Raw genomic sequence first — 19048 nt, 5'->3', positions numbered from 1 at the left:
GGGGCATCTTCTCCCTGCCCTCTGTGTTAGCATGCCACCCAAACTTACCTCCCTTCAGAAGAGCCAGTCCACATCCAGCCGGCTAGAATTCTCCAGGGAGGATTCCACATGCGCCTTCCCACCGTTCCCACACCGATTTTTGTCACATCGTGACTCCTGGATTCAGAAAACTCTGCTGCCTGGTGCCCTGCTGTTTGTCAGCTCTCCTCCGACCCCGGCTGGCCTGGGCGCCCCTCCTCTGCTGGACGGAGGTCTAAAGTGGGGACGACTTGTTTAGAATGGGCCTGCCCCAGTTCTAGGGCATTTGCAGTGGGCACTAACTTGCTTGTACTCAGAAGTCACAGATGGTGGAGGTGACAACTTTCAAAACCAGTTCTTACAGCCGAGGAACAGCAGCAGGCAGGCAGACTGGCAACCTGCCTGTCATCGTTTGCAACCCCTGCTGCAGCAGCTGTTTCGAACGCCACCCCCCGCGCCCCCCACACCCCAGGAAACCTGACCTTCTCACTTTTGCAGCTCACCATTTTGCTCTTCTAGTACCTGTAACTTTCTTTTCTTTAATTTTTTTCTTTTTCTTTTTCTTTTTTGGCTACTGTTGAGAAGCAGTGAGCTGTTGAGGGCAGGAACCATGTCTTTATGCTCCAAGTTCCTAACTTACTAGGAGCCCAGTAGATATTGAAAGAACTAATGAGTATGTGAATGAATGAATGAATGAATGAATGAATAATGAGCAAAAAGCTTCAGAGCTTACGCTTTTCAGCATCAACCTAATGAAAGGTTCCAGGCCTTCCTTTCCTTCCTGACTTCCATGCTCTGTGCCCGCCCTTGGGCTTCACAGCTGGGTTTCTGCTGAAGGTGCCTGCCTGGTTTGTCCCGTTCGGTGTTCCCTCCAAACCCCCTCTCACATTGCTGCCCAATTAATTTTCCTGAAAAGCCCCATTTCTTTCTTATTGCTCTCCTGCTCAAAACTGGAGTAATTTCCCACTGCCTGTGGAATAAAGCTCAGAACTCCTTCACCTTCAGTATTGACTAGAGCCAGTCCCTGATATTCCTTTAAAGATTGTTTTGACTATAAATATTCTAAACACATTGGAAAACATAACATACACTCATTTACCCACCACTGAGATTAAACAAACATTAGCGTTTCCCCCACTTATTTTCTGAAACGAGTAAGCACACATTTCAGATGCAGACAGACTTCTCCCCTTCTGTCCTTGCCCCTCTTCCCTCCCTTTAGAAACTTTCTTTCCCCTTCTCATCTATCACAGTTCACCTCTGTGAACCGTATGGTCCAGCTGGCCTCATCTTTTCCCTGGAGTTTCATCCTTCCCTTTTCCCCCTGAGGCCCAGTTCACGTTCTGCCTCTTCCAGGAAGCTTTCCACCTAATCACTTGTTTTCCTAAATCGCTACCTAACTTACTGTCTCCACTGTGCCCTTGGAGATGGTATCTGCCTGTGACAGTCTTTACGTAACAGTTTGATCCTACTGGATTTCTTTCTTTCTTTCTTTCTTTCTTTCTTTCTTTCTCCCTTTCTTTCTTAATTTCTTTCTTTTTTTTTTAGTTTATTTTTGAGAGAGAGACAGAGTGTGAGCAGGGGAGGGGCAAAGAGAGAGGGAGACACAGAATCTGAAACAGGCTCCAGACTCTGAGCTGTCAGCACAGAGCCGGATGTAGGGTTTGAATTCAGAATGGCAAGATCATGATCTGACCTGAAGTCGGATGCTTAACCGACTGAGCCACCCAGGCGCCCCCTAACACTGGATTTCTATTTTCAATAGTAATTTTTCATCTTGTTTTATACTGGAGTTGATTGTCTGGGTGTACTTCCTCTCTTTTGGTAACAACATTGGAAATAAGGTCTGAGACTTAGTTTCATTCATTCCTTTGTTCATTTATTCATTCTGCAGGTCTCAAATGAATGCCTGCTTATAAGCTGCAGGAATTGTTTTAAGCACTGAGGATACGGGTGTGAACCCAACTGACAGTTGCTGCGGTGGTGGAATTTATATTCCCGTGGGGGTAGAGAGAAATTACCTGAATAACAGAAGTGTCAAGGTGGATAGTGCTTAGGAGAAAAAAGAAGGAGGGATAAGCCTAAAGAGAGTGAGGATAACCTATGTCGTATGTCCTTTAAATACACGTATCTCCTATATGTTCCACCTCACTGCTAAACACAGTGCTCTGTGCATAGTTGTTGGATTGCACAGTGTAGCTGAATAGATCATATTTGATTACTGCCTGTGAAATGCTACCCTGTGTAGACCATCCTGTGTACATTTTCATTCTTTCCTGCTAGGAGGAACACATCTGGGTTGTTCCTTCACCCTATCTATGCAGTATGGAGATGTGCACTATGGAAATAACAGATTTTAGTACTAGCCAAAGTAGAGTGTAGTTAGAGAGGAGAAATCTGCTTCCTAGCAACATGTTAATTCCACAGTCAAATGGAACCAATCTGGCATCATGTTTCCCACTGTTGTTGAGCCTTTGGGCTGATGGAAGTTTCACTGTTTCACCGTGTTCCTATATTTGGTGGTATTGAACTATGATCCCAAGAAGACCAATGTCTTCTTTCTAATTCTTCCAGCCTCCGGGAACGGATAAAAACCCTCAACTTGTCACTGAAGGAACTCACCGCTAAGGTAAGCACCTTTCTATGCCCACTTTCTAAAGAAGTCTCTAAAGTTATCTTTTTAACTTATGTGATATCTAGCTCACATGAAATTCTGTGTCTAGCTGATGGCTCCACAAGAAGTGTAGACTTTACAAAGCCATCCTCCAGGCCAGGTGATGAGGCCAAACAGCCGGGAGCGAGGGCTGCTCTGTGGTGGGGGTCCTGGCTTGTGGTCCCCCAGCGATTGATTGGTTTGGCCTTTGCCTCACCAGGAACTGTCAGTGTTAGGGGACAGAAATGAGTGCTTCTGGGTACTCTCAAATGCTTTTGCATGAAGAGGCTTTGGGGATGGGAGTAATCCAAGAAATCAATTGCTTTTCTTCTAGGAGGACAGGGTTCAGGGATCCGCACAAACAAGTTTGGAAAAGACGTAGTAGGTGTTTGTGTTCTAAACTTTTTAAGTTGACTTCAGAGTCATTTTGCCCATTTTCACTGCCACGTATACTTCATATCAGGCCCTCGGTTGGTGTGGAGAGAGCATACTCCTGCATTATTCCCTGGGAGCACACAGTCAATTAAATAGTCAATGTCGTGGTTAGTTAGGGTAACCACAGTTTACAAAACAGAATCCTTCCCTGCAGAGATAGTTATATGTGACCAAGAAGGATCAATTACTCTGTGACCTACTACATGTGTGGCACAGAACTGGGTAGGAATTGTTAATTATTTGTGTTAAGTCTGGGAGCCAGGGGTGGTTATGAGATGACCAGGATGTAAAAAGAATGGGTTTCAGAGCAAAGAGCAAAGCAGATGAGAATCCACTGTCCTGAAAGAAATGGTTTTTTTTTTTCACTTTCAGTGCCCAGGGGAGGTCAGGAAGACCTGCCAAGGGGCTCACAGATCACCACAGCTGAGCCGACACTGGGGCTGTGTTGTCGGCAGAAGCGTCCACGATTATTCTGGCTCTCTTTTTTTCAGTTTTTGTGTCTGTTTCCAGAAACCAACCAACCAACCAACCAAACAAACAAACAAACAAAAATACAACAAAAAAAATCCAAAACTAAAACCAAACCAAAAACCATGAAATGGTTTTGCTACAAAATCACACAGCAGTGGTTTGATGGGTGGTTGTGTGCTGCCAGAAGGTTTGCCTGGAGAAGAGCAAGATGAGATTTGAGGCACTGCTTTATTGGGAGCCACGCCAGGAGGTGGATCCCCCTGGTAGGGCTCTGGTAAAGGGCTTTTATCATGTGTTCTCATACTGTATGTGCTGAGAGACCTTCTTTCCTGCTCAAGGGAGACTGGCTCGGTTTACCCACGTTGTCATGTGAAGCAGCAGGGAAAGTGCTAGAGGGCGTACCTTGTATGTTTCGGTGATGTTGCCGACTAGTGTTCATGTTCTATGGATGTTTGCCAGGTGACCTCCAGGGGGAGCCACTGGGGAGGCGAGGAGAGGCCCCAGCTTCCTGCACGGGGCAGGGGGTAGGAGGATTCCTTTTCCTGGATTTTCTGATGTAAATATGTGCCATTTATCAGGTGCATCCTAATTTCTTTTAATTAATTAATTAATTAATTAGAGAGTGAGAGAGCAAGCACTAGTGGGGGAAAGGGGCAGAGGGGGAGAGAGAGAGAAAGAAAGAGAGAGAGAGGATCTTCAGCAGGCTCCACACTCAGTGCGGAGCTCAGTTCAGGACGCGATCCCATGATGCTGGGATCTTGACCTGAGCTGAAATCAAGAGTTAGACGCTCAACCGACTGAGCCACCTAGGCGCCCCAGGTGCATCCTAATTTTTGCCCAGAATTAAAAGGTGGAATCACTCTAGTGTTTGGGTTTATTGAGTATCGGAACATGCTGTGTGTAATCTGAACGAGTCCCTGCCCCAGCAGTGAGCATGCAGGTGTGCCAATGACAAAATACACATGGTGTTTATGTATGAGTGTGTTTTACGGGACATTTTATACTGTGCACACACATATTGACATATGCACATGATAGTGGGATTTGTTGATAATCTCCAGCTACTGTGAAAGCTCTTGGATTTGCCCAAATGCTGAAAGTGATTGGCTTTGTTTGCATACTTGCTCTCACGCACTTACAAAAAAACTTATAATTCCCTTGCTTTTCCATAAGATTAAGGAATTCATATCTAAGATTTTAAAGTGTAAATCTGAAAGCTCTATTTGGTAATGAGTTCCTCAGGGTCCAATTTTATCTGGAAATTAAAAGGAGATGCAGATTTTCCGGGGCGTGTATGTGTGTATAGGTGGGTATGTACATGCACACAGCCATGATTGTGTGTGTGTGGGGGGGCATAGATGAGTCCACACGGAATTGAAACAAAACTGCTCAGTCACACAAAAAAACAACTTTGCACTCTGGACTCGACTGACTCACGACCTTGAGGTAAAAATTGCAGCTTGGCCCAGTTTTCTTCCTTCAGTATGTTAGACACATAGACCTGATATTGTTTTGATTCCTCCCCCAAAGAGAGACGGGGCCTTCCTTCATTCATTACATTCCTTTGACTCTAACGGTTACCCACACCAGGTAATTAAAGGATAAATGAGATGGAAGAAATAGTTGGAAATAAATGGAATAGCTGGAGATTGGTAGATATTCGATTACATCCAGCAGTGCCTGAAAGAAGGTACATTGCAATTTAATAAGATTTAGAGAAGCTGTTTCATATTGATAGTGACAGCTTGAAGGATAGGTTTGCTCAACAAAGGAGAAACTGGCCCAATTATGATTAACAGAAACTGTTACCAAAATCAGAAAGACTGGACGGACTTTGGATGAGACATAAGAATTACGGCACGTGTTACGGACTTAGCAGCAGTGTTCTCGGACCTCGGACCTCCGATGACATTCTTAGATGGATGGAAAGGGATGAGCCATCGTCGGGCACTGGGCCAACCTGAGACCAGGTGCTGGGAGGAGGAATCCAGAGCATCTTCTTTTTAACAACCAGTTCTGACTTCCTGACAAATGTCAGGACCACCGTGAGGGTCTAGGAATTAATCACTTGGGGACATGGGGACGCTCATCCCCGCTGATTCCAGCTTTGGTGTGGAGGCCACCATGCTGTCGCCTTCATCAGAGAATGAGTTTTATAAAGAGATCTGGGAAATTACAGCTGCTTATGGAAAAGAACATATTTAAGGCCATGAAAGAAATAGTATAATGTTTTAGGCAGGATGGGTGAGGTCTGCTTTGATTCCAAAAATAATTTCAATTTAAGTCTAAGATAAGCACAACAATTAAAGTCGATGGTATCTAGCAAGATCTAGATTCTTCTGGGGAAATTAAATTTTGTATTTTCTCTGGGCTCTGTGAACCCAAGTGGGTTAATTTTAGTCTTTGAATGGAATCAGATTTTTAGCAAGAAGAGGGGGACGTTTCTAGGTAACATCCTTTGTGGAACACCCAAAATGTCTCTGTACACATGTTCATTGTTATTCAACTGAGCTGTGTGCTTTTGTTGAACTGGATGTTTTTCTAGGTAACTCACTTATCTGAGTGTAGATATCAATTGAATATAGAGTTTTTGCTTTTTATTTTTTTAATGTTTATTTATTTTGAGAGACAGAGAGAGACAGAGTGTGAGCAGGGGAGAGGCAGAGAGAGAGGGAGACACAGAATCTGAAGAAGTCTCCAGGCTCTGAGATATCAGCACAGAGGCTGACACGGGGCTCGAACTCTTGAACCATGAGATCGCGACCTGAGCCGAAGTCAGATGCTTAACCGACTCAGCCACCCCGGCGTCCTGGGGTTTCGCTTTAAATAAAAGAAAAGAAATGTGATGTTTCAGTTTCAAAGAAAGTAAAAGATAACCTAAGACATTTGGAAAAGGAATGTGAGATTTAACATTTTTGCTATTTTTGAAAGAGCAAAGAAAGAACATAGGAAGTGTTTGGAGCATCCTGGAAAAATACATAATAAAACTTCTAGAGTTCATTGAGGTCTCCTTGTCTATTTTTCAAATATGACTTGCCAGCAACTATCTGCCCTTAAAGTTTCATTAGACAACATCTACTAGTAATTAGCCTGCCGCTCTGCCCTTGATCTCAATTGCTGTGCACCTTTACTTACTGTTTACTGTGTACCAGACACAGAGCAAAGTCCCTGCTCACAGAGAGCTTGCATCCTAGGGGACAGAGATTCTAGAAAAACTGAGGAACAGAAACAAATAGTGTCAGCTGGAGAAGTCATTATGGAAAACCATCATGCAGGGTGAAGACGGGAGGGTTGAGGGGGTTGCCATCGTACATGGCTCATCAGCCGGGCCTTTCTTCCCAGGCAGTGTGTGAGCAGAGGCCGGAAGGGTGTGAGTGGGCTAAGTCACTTGGGTCAAGAGTATTTCAGGCGGGAGTAACCCTGAGGAGGGAGTGGGCAGAGTGGTGACGTTATTGTGGTTTGTGGTTGCACTTTGGTGTGTTAACTCTTGTCATTTTTGCGTTTAGATGTGGTGAAGGTATGGGACCTAATGCTTGAGGTGTGCCCCCGATGCCCACTTCATTTAGTCCTCCCCCCTCCCTTCCTTCCGTCTTCCCTCTTCCCTTCTTTCCTCTTTTACTTCTTTCTGTTTACGTTGCTTGCTTTTAAAGAACTCTCCTTCAGTCACTCTTTACCACCCCTCTTAATTACTTGCAGACGCAGAAGCCTCTGGCCGGCTGCTCCATTGCTTTCTGAGTTTTACCTGAGTAAACGATGATTCGTGGCCATTTCTCTCCTTCTAGGTGTGTATGAGCGAGAGAATCTGCAGCACTCTCAGGAAGAGAGTAAATGATATTGAAATCCAACTGCCGGTGCTGCTTGAAGCCAAAATGCTAGCCGTATCAGGTAACTGAACACGGTGCAGACACTGAAGCAGCTGAACGTAGTAGCGACGGCTGCCACCACACCCGGGCTCTGTCCTCGAGTAACCTCCTACCCATAACCCATATCAGACTTGGACATTTCAGAGCTTTTGTGGGAAGTTTCACTAAAACTCATGGAGTAAATGGGCACCACGGCCATCTTGTAAAGGGATGGATAAGACTCTTAAAACTGCATCTACACAGGGGCACCGGGGTGGCTCAGTCGGTTAAGCATCCGACCTTGATTTCGGCTCAGGTCATGATCTCACGGGTTCATGAGTTTGAGCCTCACACGGGGCTCTGTGCTGACAGTGTGGACAGAACCCGCTTGGGATTCTCTCTCTCCCCCTTCTCTCTGCCCCTCCCCCACTCATGCTGTCTCTTTTTCTCTCAAAATAAATAAACTTAAGAAAATAAAACTACATAGGCACATATAATAAAAGATAAGTTATCAGTGTAGGTACCATGTTTTGGACTTCCCAGTTTCTGTTTCTTTATGAGTTGAGAGACTAGAGTTAATCCTCATGCCATATAATTCTAGCAGATGTTTGTACAGCATTATGTAGCTGCAGAGGCTCCATGAAGCTTGTTGGATGTGGTCAGCCCCTTCCTATAGGAAGAGAAAACGATGACATGAGACAAGGTGATGTACTCATTCAACATACGAGTCAGAGATATTAGATTTCTGGAGGATTCTCAGTGGATCATAATCCCTCCTTAATCTGGTGGTTATTAGGAATATATTTTCGCATTAATTAGTAGGTCGAAAACACAAGTCTCTGAAAATAGTATCTTACCCTGTCATTTGAAGAATGCTTTTAAATGTTCCTCTATATATTTTTTAAGTTTATTTATTTATTTTGACAGAGACAGAGATAGCATGAGTGGGGGAGGGACAGAGAGAGAGGGAGACAGGGAATCCCACTCAGGCTCCATGCTGTCAGCTCAGAGCCCAACTTGGGGCTCACACTCATGAAACCGTGAGATCATGACCTGAGCTGAAACCAAGAGTCAGACCCTTAACTGACTGAACCACCCCGGCACCCCTCCTGTGTGCTGTTATTTTATTCTATGTTCACAACAGCTGTGTGAGGTAGGTGGGAGAGATACTGAGGTCCCAGTGAACAGATCAGGAGGTTGAGGGTATATCTGTTGGTTAAGTTCACTCAGTCAGCTCAGTGGTGGCAGAGCAGGGACTCAAGTCCAGGTGTGACAAATGGAGGTTTTTTTTTTTTTTATTAATTTTTTTATGTTTACTTACTTTTGAGAGAGAGAGAGAGACGGAGACAGAGCATGAGCAGGGGAGGGGTAGAGAGAGAGGGAGACAGAATCTGAAGCAGGCTCCAGGCTCTGAGCTGTCAGCGCAGAGCCTGACGCGGGGCTTGAACTCATGAACCGCAAGATCATGACCGGAGCCGAAGTCAGATGCTTAACCGACAGAGCCACCCAGGTGCCCCGACAAATGGAGTTTTAATCTAGTTACATAATGACATCCTTCAAGTATTCTCTGAGTTTTATAGGTTGAGTGAGCCTCCAGCTCAGCAGATTCAGAAGAATCATAAAAATTTAACGAAAAGGTATAATAATTACATGTATGGGTTTTAAATGGCATTTTAAGAAGGAATACAATAATTGGCATCTTCTGGTATTCAGATCATTAAACAACTAATGTTGGCAGTTAACGAGCAATTTGGTTCCTGATGCAGTCAGGCGTATTATTTACAACCAGCGCAACATCGAAATGTGAATGTGGGGCTTGGCTCTTAACAGCTTCACATGCCATTTACTTGGAATTATGGCCCCATTTGCTAAGAGAAAAAAAAGAAGATTGAACACAATCTTGCTTCTGAGTTAGTGTTTTTGCCTTTCTTAATCCATATATCTTCCTGAGGAATACAGGTGGATGTGTCTCTATTAAGCCCAAGGGAGGAGATGTATCATTCAGGCGGCAGAGGTATCCCTCTTTCAAATGTGAGTAATCTCTTTTTAGAATCCCGAGGAAAATTCTTGAGATGGTGTATTGCATATGGGGCCTGGGTTTTGTGCTTAGTTCTTTGATCAGCTGAGAAAATCGGTGAGGCCTGATCAGAGACTTAGCTGGGATGGGAGCTTACCTTCTTACCTCTCTGTTTCCGGACGACACTGCAGGCCCTTGGAGAACAGGCTTTCCAGCCAATGGGGTCTCCTCACCGGCCGCGCCAGGGCCAGGGTGGTCATCATTCTTTTGCGTCTTCTGCACACAATGTGGTTTCTGTTTCCTTTTGAGCTATACTCCACAGCAGGGGTGGGGGTGGGGGAACCTGAGCAGGGAAAAGGCACTTCCCTCAGGATCCTGACAGGACACTTCCAGTCCATTCAGAATGGCAAATTCTCACTCCTTTAGACAAAAGCCATGACGTACCTCTCCAAGAGAAGCCTTCCTCCATTTTGGGCCATCTGTGAGAACGCTGAGGGGCAAAGCCCTTGGGATTCTTGGACGCACTCTTGAATGAAGAGGGTCTTGGGAGTGTGTTTAAGATTACCAGGGGGCCTTGTGTCTGTCTGAAAGTTTCTATGATTCACCATGTTAGATCTCCCACCCTTGATTTGATCTATAGACTGAGACCTTCTCTTCCTTCGAGAATCATTTGCTGTCTCCAGAGACTAGGAATAAGAAAGTAGTTTTATTTTCAGATTCAGCAAATCCTAGCACCTTCATATTGAACGATGTATTCTTTAACTCACTTCTCTTTTCTTGCACTGTATCCTAGGCAGTGACAGGAAGCCAGTGGGCACGTCTGCATTCTGCCTGGAGTCTCCTTGGCCATATGACTAAATTTATTAGGAAGTTTTTCTTTATATTTATTTATTTATTAATTTTAATTTTTTTAAACGTTTATTCATTTTTGAGAGACAGAGAAAGACAGAGCATGAGCGGGGAAGGGGCAGAGAGAGGGAGACACAGAATCCAAAGCAGGCTCCAGACCCTGAGCTGTCAGCACAGAGCCTGACGCAGGGCTCAATCCCACGAACTGTGAGATCATGACCTGAGCCAAAGTCGGATGCTTAACCGACTGAGCCACCCAGGCGCCCCATTATTTATTTACTTTTATTTAGAGAGTGTGTGCGTGCAAGAGGGGGGCGAGGGGCAGGGAGAAAAGGAGAGAGAGAATCCCAAGCAGGCTCTGTGCTGCCAATGCAAGCCTGCCTTGGGGCTTGATCTCACAAACCATGAGATCATGACCAGAGTCGAAATCAAGAGTCAGACGCCTAACCCACCGAGGCTCCCAGGCACCCCAGGAAGTTTTTCTATACTCCTTCAGTTGGTAATGTTACCAAACTTTCCATCACTACGTGGCAAGGATCCCCTTTCTTCCAGCTTCCAATTATATTTTTCTTGCTTCCGTTTTAGCCTGCACCGAGGCCTGTTGAGGCTTCTGCCTGCCACCTGGTGCAAGCATCAGGGCCTCAGATTTTAGGGTCTGTTCCAGCAGCGTTCAGATACCAAACTCTGTTCTCAATTATCGATTGTTGTGTAATAAATCAACCTCAGGATTTAGTGACTTAAAGCATCACTGACCTTTCATTTTGCCCAGGAATCTGCAATTTGGGTAGGCCTTGGCAGGCACAGCTAGAGTGACTCAACTGGGGCTGGAGAATCCACTTTCAGACAAGGGAGCCAAAACAGATGAACATATGGGAAGGAGAAAAAAGAGAGGGAAACAAACCACAAGAGACTGTTAATGATAGAGAACAAACTGAGGATTGACAAAGGGAGGTGGGTGGGGGACGGGTACTAAGGAGGGCACTTGTGATGAGCACTGGGTGTTGTATGTAGTGATGAACCACTTGAAACCAGTGTTGAACTGTAAACTAACTGGAATTTGAAATTTTTTTTAATGTTTATTTATTTTTGAAAGAGAGACAGAATGTAAGTGGGGAGAGGCAGAGAGAGAGAGAGAGAGAAAGAGAGAGAGAGAGGGAGAATATGAAGCAGGCTCCAGGCTTCGAGCTGTCAGCACAGAGCCCGATGTGGGGTTCGAATCCATGAGCTGTGAGATCATGACCTGAGCCAAAGTCAGATGCTTAGCTGACTGAGCCACCCAGGTGCCCCTTAACGAACTGGAATTTAAATAAAAATTTGAACTAAAAAAAGGGGTGGGGGGGGGAGTAGCCCAGCCTGGACAAGGGCTTCTTAACCTCTTTGTGACCCTCACTGAAAACTCTGTCCTCTGCCCCACAGATTGATTGCTTTGGCCCCTTGCTAGGCTGCTGCTGCTTGGGAGGCAAGGTGAGGGGATGGCCCTCACCTTGTGTGGTGGGTACGGCTGATCTGGGCTCTGTGGTTAAGATGTCAACATCAGAAGTTCGGGCCTATCTCCTTTAACACCACGCTGGACCCCTGCCCAGCTGCTGGCTTCTAGGGATGAGCCCTGTGCCTTAACTCAGTCCAGTCCCATCCTCTGCACGCATGCCTCCCTTCTTGTAGCTGTGGCCTCCTCAATGCTCCTTCAATTCCCAGGACTTTTCAGGCCCAGACACAGAAGGTATTTAAGTAGTGTGGTACTCACGTGTAAGTCTCAGCAGCAAGCATCCTTCCTGCCTGTTGGCCTCTGGGTCTGCACCACTGCTGGGACCCAGTCCTTGGATGGGTCCCCAGGTCCTATAACTGGGCTCTGTCTCTATCTGTGCTCTGTAACCTGATTAGCATCCCAGTCTTCCTCTGGCACGGGGCCTGCCATGCTGTGACCATTTCCCCTCCGCTAGGATCAAAGCCTGGCTCTCTGATGCCCCCCTTCTGATACTGCTCTGATGTTGACATTTTGTGCGCGTTTCTGGCTCCAGCCTTTCTCTCCTTGCATCATCCACTGTTATTGATGGCGTCCATCTGTTGAGTCACTCTCCTCTGTTTTTCTTGGGCTTTGCCTGATGCCTGGCCCTTGGGAGACAGTCGGTGAGACTAATTATGTTAAGAAAAAATGGACCTCATTTGTTGATTGCTGATCCTCAGAATCTGTTATTTTCACACCTCCCTTGGGTCTTCCCTCAGTTTGTGGTATATTTTCTTTCCCACCTGCCTCCTGTTATTTGTTTCCAAGGAACAAATAGTTCAGATAATCATTTATTCTTAAGTAGCATGTCAAGATGTCTATGATACTCCAAGCCAATTTTTTTTAGACGATGGTTCTATCCAATTCAACTTTTCCTTTACAGAGAATAAAAATTAGCTGCACTAATGGTGTCTAAATGGAAGGCTATCTAGATATCAACTAGATTTTCCAGATAAGCGCAAAATATTTCCCTGTCTCTAAAAAAATTAGATCAGTGACTGGAGGGGATGATAGGCCCAGCAAAGATTTTTCAAAGATGGTATCTATCCAGTGTGGAAATAAACAAGACTCACCGAATGAGAAGTGAAAGCTGTTTCAGCGGTTACTACAGCAAGGGAGTCGGCCACCATCACCTGTGTTTTGGTAGAGACTCAAAGGCAGGCGGAGGAGTGGGAAAGCTTTGTAGTGGGGAAAAGGGAAGGCTTCAGGTGTGCTCCGACTGGAGGCTGGGGATACTGGAGGCAGGCTACTTACAGCAGCCTGTGTGATTGGTTAGGGGGCATGTTTGGCTCTCTCTGGCTGGAAGCAGGGACAAAAATTAGGGAAGCTGTCAGTTATTAATACGATCCTGCCATCTTGGACCAATTGTTACAGAAGTGACTTTTTTGTTTCCAGGATTGTTACTAGAAATAGCAACCTGGCTTCCTACAAGCCTGCCTTATAGCAGCCTGGGTCCTGGACTTGTTGTAGATATGGGGGTTCATTTCCTGGACAGGTTCTGCAGGCTGTGGGTCAGAGTGCTCTTTCTAGAAATGATCTGGCCATTATCTGTTTGTATATTCAGCCTCTCACCAGGTACTACGCTTTCTCAAGCTGTTAGAACCATGTGTACTTGAGCTTGGCGTTCCCCAAAAGATATGGCGTTGTGCCAGAAAAAAGATGCAGGACTCTATTACTTTTGGAGTTTGATGATTTTCAGCACTGGCTTTCTTTCTTTCTTTTTTTCCAGTAAAGAAGGATAGCTGAAATTTGAGTACATAAACATGAATAATTTTAGGAGAATCGTTACAGATGGAAATGTCTGTGGGCCTATGCAAGTGCTGTGTGTGTGTGTGGGGGGGGCTTCCCCCTAAAGTCACGTGAGGCCTAGAGACTGGGTGACACAGCCTACAGGATTCATTCTCCAGCTGCCTTTGTACTCCCTCCCTTTATGGATGATTTGTGGCCACATTTTCACGTTTTGACCAAGTGACTTACTGAGCTGTATTAGCAACCAGTGTGACCTTGGAAGAACCCAGTTCAAATTCAGTAACCTCCTGTGGAATCTTAGAACTCCAAAACTTTGTGACCTTGGGAAGGTCACTCTCTGGTCTTAGTTTCTTCAACTGGAAATCAGGGACAGTCATTATAAGGTCCCCATCCTGGCTTGGTGAGAAGGCTAAATGAGACTATTCCTATAACAAGATTCCTGTAATCTATAAAATCAGACTCTCAAAAAATGACCTAAAAAAAAACCCAGAGATACTGTGAAGTAGAAGAGGGAGATATTTGTTTAGGATACAGCATAAAATTAGAAGGAACAGAGTGGGTAAAATCAGTTTTGGCTTTGGCATTAACCTGGGTTTTTTTTTTTTTAATTTTAAATATTTATTTATTTATGTTAGAGAGAGAGAGAGAGAGAGAGGGAGAGAGAAAGAGAAGAGGGGCAGAGAGAGAGGGAGACAGAGAATCCCAAGCAGGCTCTGGTCTGTCAGTGCAGAGCCCGATGAGGGGCTTGATCTCACGAAACTGTGAAATCATGACCTGAGCCAAAATCAAGAGTCAGACTCTTAACTGACTGAGCCACCCGGGTGCCCCTCCCCTGGAGGTTTTTAATTGTGGCATTTGTAGAAGAAACGACTTTGACAGGTTCTCTAAAAAATCTCTGTGAAGGCCCAAGTACTGTTCTCTTGCTGAAGAGCAGCCTGGTGTATGTGTGGGATGATGGCAAAGGCAGGACGTTCATCTGCACAAATCCTCCTGTGGCATTTAGGAAAGGGCCCATTAGAGTCACAGAGATTGGGGTCACGGGGTCACTGATGGGACTCCCTTCAGGGATCAGCGTTTACTTTTCTGTATTTTCATCACAGAGCTCTTGGCCAGTTTCAGTAATGAAGGAGGGCTAAATCAAGCAGGATTTACCTCATGGGCTTGGATCTGAGACCAAAATGCTTATAAAATATTCACCGGGTGCAGTGTAGCATTTTCTCATGGCTTCGGTTGCGATATTAACTGTCTCTCTGGGAATTCACACTCTTTCTGCATATATAAAATTTACACGTCTGTCACTATGCATTTTCCCTCAGGACCAAGGAAGGGACCCCGGTTTTAATTAATGATCTCTTTCATGTTTTATTAAGGCGCTCGGTCTCTAGAGCTTTCTGTGAGTTGCAGGGGTATCTGAGGATGTATTTCCTACAAATCCAGCAAAGCTTCTAGGCAGGCACTTGCCCTGTGTAGTCTTTTCTGGTTTGTTTTTAGAGGTCTTTTCTCCCTGAACTGTTTGTAAGAGGAGATTACACACTGGGGTATATTTTGCCTGGTGTCTCTGGGGACACAGGTGGTGCCCACTTCACTTTTCGTCACCTCCCTTGCTTGAAAATATGCCCCAGCAGAAAGGTTGGGGCTCCCTGAGCCCAGCCATGGAAGGGACATTTGAAAGCATCACCCTGTGCTCGTGGCTGCCCTGTCTAGAGGCAGTCACACCTCTGGGCTGGTCTTCCCAAAACCAGCCATGGAACATGGCATGTCCCTTGAGGTTCTTTTTGTTTTTTTTTTTTAAAGGATACCTTTTTATTATGATAAGATAAATATACACATAAAATTTGCCCTTTTGGCCATTTTTAAGTTACAGTTTAGTGGCATTAGGTACATTGACACCATTGTGCAAACATCACCACCATCCAGGGCCAGAACTTTTTTCATCTTCCCGAATGGGTACTCCGTACTTAGCAAACTCGGGGTTCTTTGTGGAAGTCCACAGGGGCTCCATCCCACAGCGGCCCTGACTTGGTCACTGTTTGGGAAAGAAATCACGGGTCCAGGAAATGGTTTAGTTGTGTTGCTATTTCCAGCTCAAAGCTCATGGAAGTCCAGCCTGCACTCCTTATCCGGACTTTGTTTTTCCTGAACGGGTCAAGCCCATCAGCTTGGCATCTTGGACCCTCTACCATTTGAATCCAGCTTTTTTGTGGGTCTGGTCTCCATCTTGGCCACATGCCTCATACCACCCTCTGAAGCCAAGCCCTTTCCTCTCTAACCACGTTTCCGTTTTTTCTTTTGGAAACCTTAACATTCTTTCCTCATGAAACCTGCCTCTGTTTCACCTTCTGGAACAGCCTTTTTTCTCTGAGCTCTCCTAGTGCATATTTGTCCACTTCCTAGAATACAGCTTCTCTTCTTTATTTAATGGTACTTTCCGGAGAGCGGGTGGTGCCTTGTCTCTTGCATTTGCCTGCTACAGGGGCAGCCAATAAATAGCATCTCGAAAGATATTTATCCAGTCATGGAATTGGGCACTATGGATTACAGTGACAGAAATGTATGTGCTAGGTGTCCAGAATGCCTTTATTTATTTTTTTATGTTTATTTATTTTTGAGAGAGAGAGAGACAGAGACAGAGCATGAGTGGGTGAGGGGCAGAGAGAGACACACAAAGAATCAGAAGCAGGCTCCAGGCTCTGAGCTGTCAGCACAGAACCTGACGTGGGGCTCGAACCCATCGACCGGAGATCATGACCTGAGCCAAAGTCGGACGCTCAACCAACTGAGTCACCCAGGTGCCCCTCAGAATGCCTTTAAAGTGGGACAATATTTTGTCACATTTCTCCCATTTATATCGGGTTGAAATCTGCCTATTAATAATAAAGAAGTAAACAGCATAGTTTATAGTACCGAAGAAGGGTTCTGGAGTTATGTTTGAGTTGGAAACCTGCCCTCCATTTGATTGCTAGGTAACCTCAGCAAGATATTTTTTTTCGTTAGATTTCAGCTTTCCTGATTGTTAAGCAGAGATAACAACTTGTATTTCAGTGAACATAAAATGCACTGTTATTTTATACACTACTACGAAAGAAAAATCACTGTCAACTAAACAATGATATGCTTTCTATAGCTTCGAATTTTTATTTTATACATATTAAAATAGTTCTTCTAGATGTATTTAGGCTTTTGAAAAGTCACGTATCACTCTTCCAAGAGGAAAATTAATCACTTAGGGTGTTCCTAAAATGTCTTCATGTTCAGAGTCTGAGTGTTCTGAACCACATTTCAATTCCAAGTGGTCGGAGCTCAGGTTATTTCACCCGTTCTCATCCTCTGCAGCAGTGAAACTATTGGTGATGGAAGTCTTTATCCTCTAAGAATGAACTGCCGTTTCTATGGGGTTCTATAGGTTTCTGCCAAGCTGCAACACCATTCTTGAAGTTTTAAGTGTCGGTGCTTTCCTGATCTTACAGATCCATTACAATAGATGGCAACAGCCAGGTCCCAAATGATCCTTAAATGGTTTGTACTTTGAGACACCGGGGGGTTGCAGATGGTCCTCTAAGCCACCAAGAAAGACAGTCACCCAGTAACAGCTTTATCCAGACTACCTCCTGCCTGATAGCAACTGTAAGAGGCATCACCACTTCAGAGATGTTAACATGTGAAAACCAAAGCGTGCATTTCAGAATAGATAACATAGGACCTAACTTCCTTCATAGGGATGTGGTAAGAGATTGAGGAGAAAAGGCTTGTAGCTTTTATTGTGCAAGCATCACGGAGCCCTCTGGTAGCAATAACTATTATTTACAGAGGGCTCGTTAATGGGATATGCTTCTTAATTGATAGTGTAAGTTTCATGTTAAAATTTCCCCTAATATATTTTTCCTTTTTTATTGAGGTATGATTTATATTCAGTGAAATGCACAGATCTTCAGTGCCCCATTATAGGAATTTTGACACCTGTTATCTGCAGCCCTATGCAGATATTTTTATCACTCCAGAAAAGCCACCTTTGTGTTCCTTCCCCAGACAGCCTCTGTTCTGATATCTTTCACCATGGATCAGCTTTGCCTGTGCTAGAACTTAATGGAATCATGTGATATGCAGTCTTTTGCACCTTTTTTTCTTTCTTTCTTTCTTTCTTTCTTTCTTTCTTTCTTTCTTTCTTCTTTTTTGAGAGATTCCTACATCACCATGTGTATGAGATGAGGCCCTTGTGCCTTTTTGTGGTGGAGTTGTCTTCCGTTGTGTAGATGTGCCTCTGCGTCTGCTTTTCTCCCCTCGATGGGCATTTAGTTTGTTTCATTTGGGCTACCACAGGTGAAGCCACAATGAGCTTTTGAGTACAACTATTTTTGATTACACGTTTTCATTTCTCCTGGGTAAATACCTGGAAGTAGAATGTTTGGGTCCAGGGGTAGGTGTGTTTTTAACTTTATGAGACATGCACAGAAGTCTCCACAAGGTGGTTGTGCCATTTACCCTCCCATTATGCACAGGAGTCCATAACCTTGGGCTTTGGTGTCATTCACTTGAGCCATTGGAATGGTTTTGCAGTGGGATGAATTTGTATTTTTCTGTTGACTAAGAGACACCGACATGTTGTCATAGGATCACCAGCCCTTTGCATATCTCACCCTGTAAAGTCAGTTGCCTGTTTTTCCATGGGGCCATTTGTGTTTTAATTACTGAGTTGTAGGATTCCACTCCTTCGTCAGATAGACGTATTGCAAATATATTCTCTGTAGCTTGCCTATTCATTTTCTTAATGGTATTTTTTATGAGTAAAGGTTTTATCATTGTGATGAAGTCCACTTACCTATTTTTTTTTATAGGTAGTGTTTTCTGGGTCCTAACCAAAGTTTTGCTTATTCCAAGGTCAGAAAGGTATTCTGTATTTTCTTCTAGAAGTTTATAGTTTTTGCTGCTACAGGTAGCTCTGTGATCTGTCTCTAATGAAATTTTGTGTATGATTTGAACTATGGATCAAGGTTCATATTTCTCCATCTCGCTAGCTAGTTGTTTTATTGCTATTTGTTGGCAATACAGTTGACCCTTGAACGATGTGGAGGTTAGGGGTGCCGGCCCCCCCACGCAGAGTATAACTTTTGACTCCCCAAAAAATGTAATTGCTGGTAGCCTACTGTTGACCGGAAGCCTTACCAATAAACATAAACAGTTGATTAACACATATTTTTTATGCAATAGGTATTACATACTGTATTCGTATAATGAAGTAAACTAAAGAAAATGTTATGTAAAAAAATTTTTTTAATGTTCATTTATTTTTGAGAGAGAGACAGAACATGAGCAGGGGAGGGGCAGAGAGAGAGAGGGAGACACAGAATCTGAAACAGTTTCCAGGCTCTGAGCTGTCAGCACAGAGCCTGATGCGGGGCTCGAACCCACGAGCTGCAAGATCATGACTTGAGCCACCCAGGCGCCCCGAGAAAAGAAAATGTTAAATGTTATTAAGAAATTCACAGGAAAGAGAAAATATATTTGCAGTACTC

At 44.4% G+C, this 19048-nt stretch overlaps 1 protein-coding gene across 5 annotated transcripts in view; it reads left to right on the top strand.

Moving 5' to 3' along the window:
- Positions 1–19048, top strand: part of DISC1 (DISC1 scaffold protein) — a 355839-nt gene that overhangs the window by 133736 nt on the left and 203055 nt on the right. For 4 of the 5 annotated variants that reach the window (XM_047825519.1, XM_047825520.1, XM_047825518.1 and 1 more), the window contains 2 exons: positions 2593–2647; positions 7360–7462. In XM_047825519.1, the coding sequence (XP_047681475.1) occupies positions 2593–2647; positions 7360–7462 (158 nt within the window). The remainder of the gene's footprint in view (positions 1–2592; positions 2648–7359; positions 7463–19048) is intronic. The other variant, XM_047825522.1, reaches the window with a different exon arrangement.

This window comes from Prionailurus viverrinus, chromosome D2 (assembly GCF_022837055.1).
Source record: "Prionailurus viverrinus isolate Anna chromosome D2, UM_Priviv_1.0, whole genome shotgun sequence".
NCBI lineage: Eukaryota > Metazoa > Chordata > Mammalia > Carnivora > Felidae > Prionailurus > Prionailurus viverrinus.
Note: the sequence above shows the minus strand (reverse complement) of the source record. Positions and strands in the feature narration are given on the sequence as shown.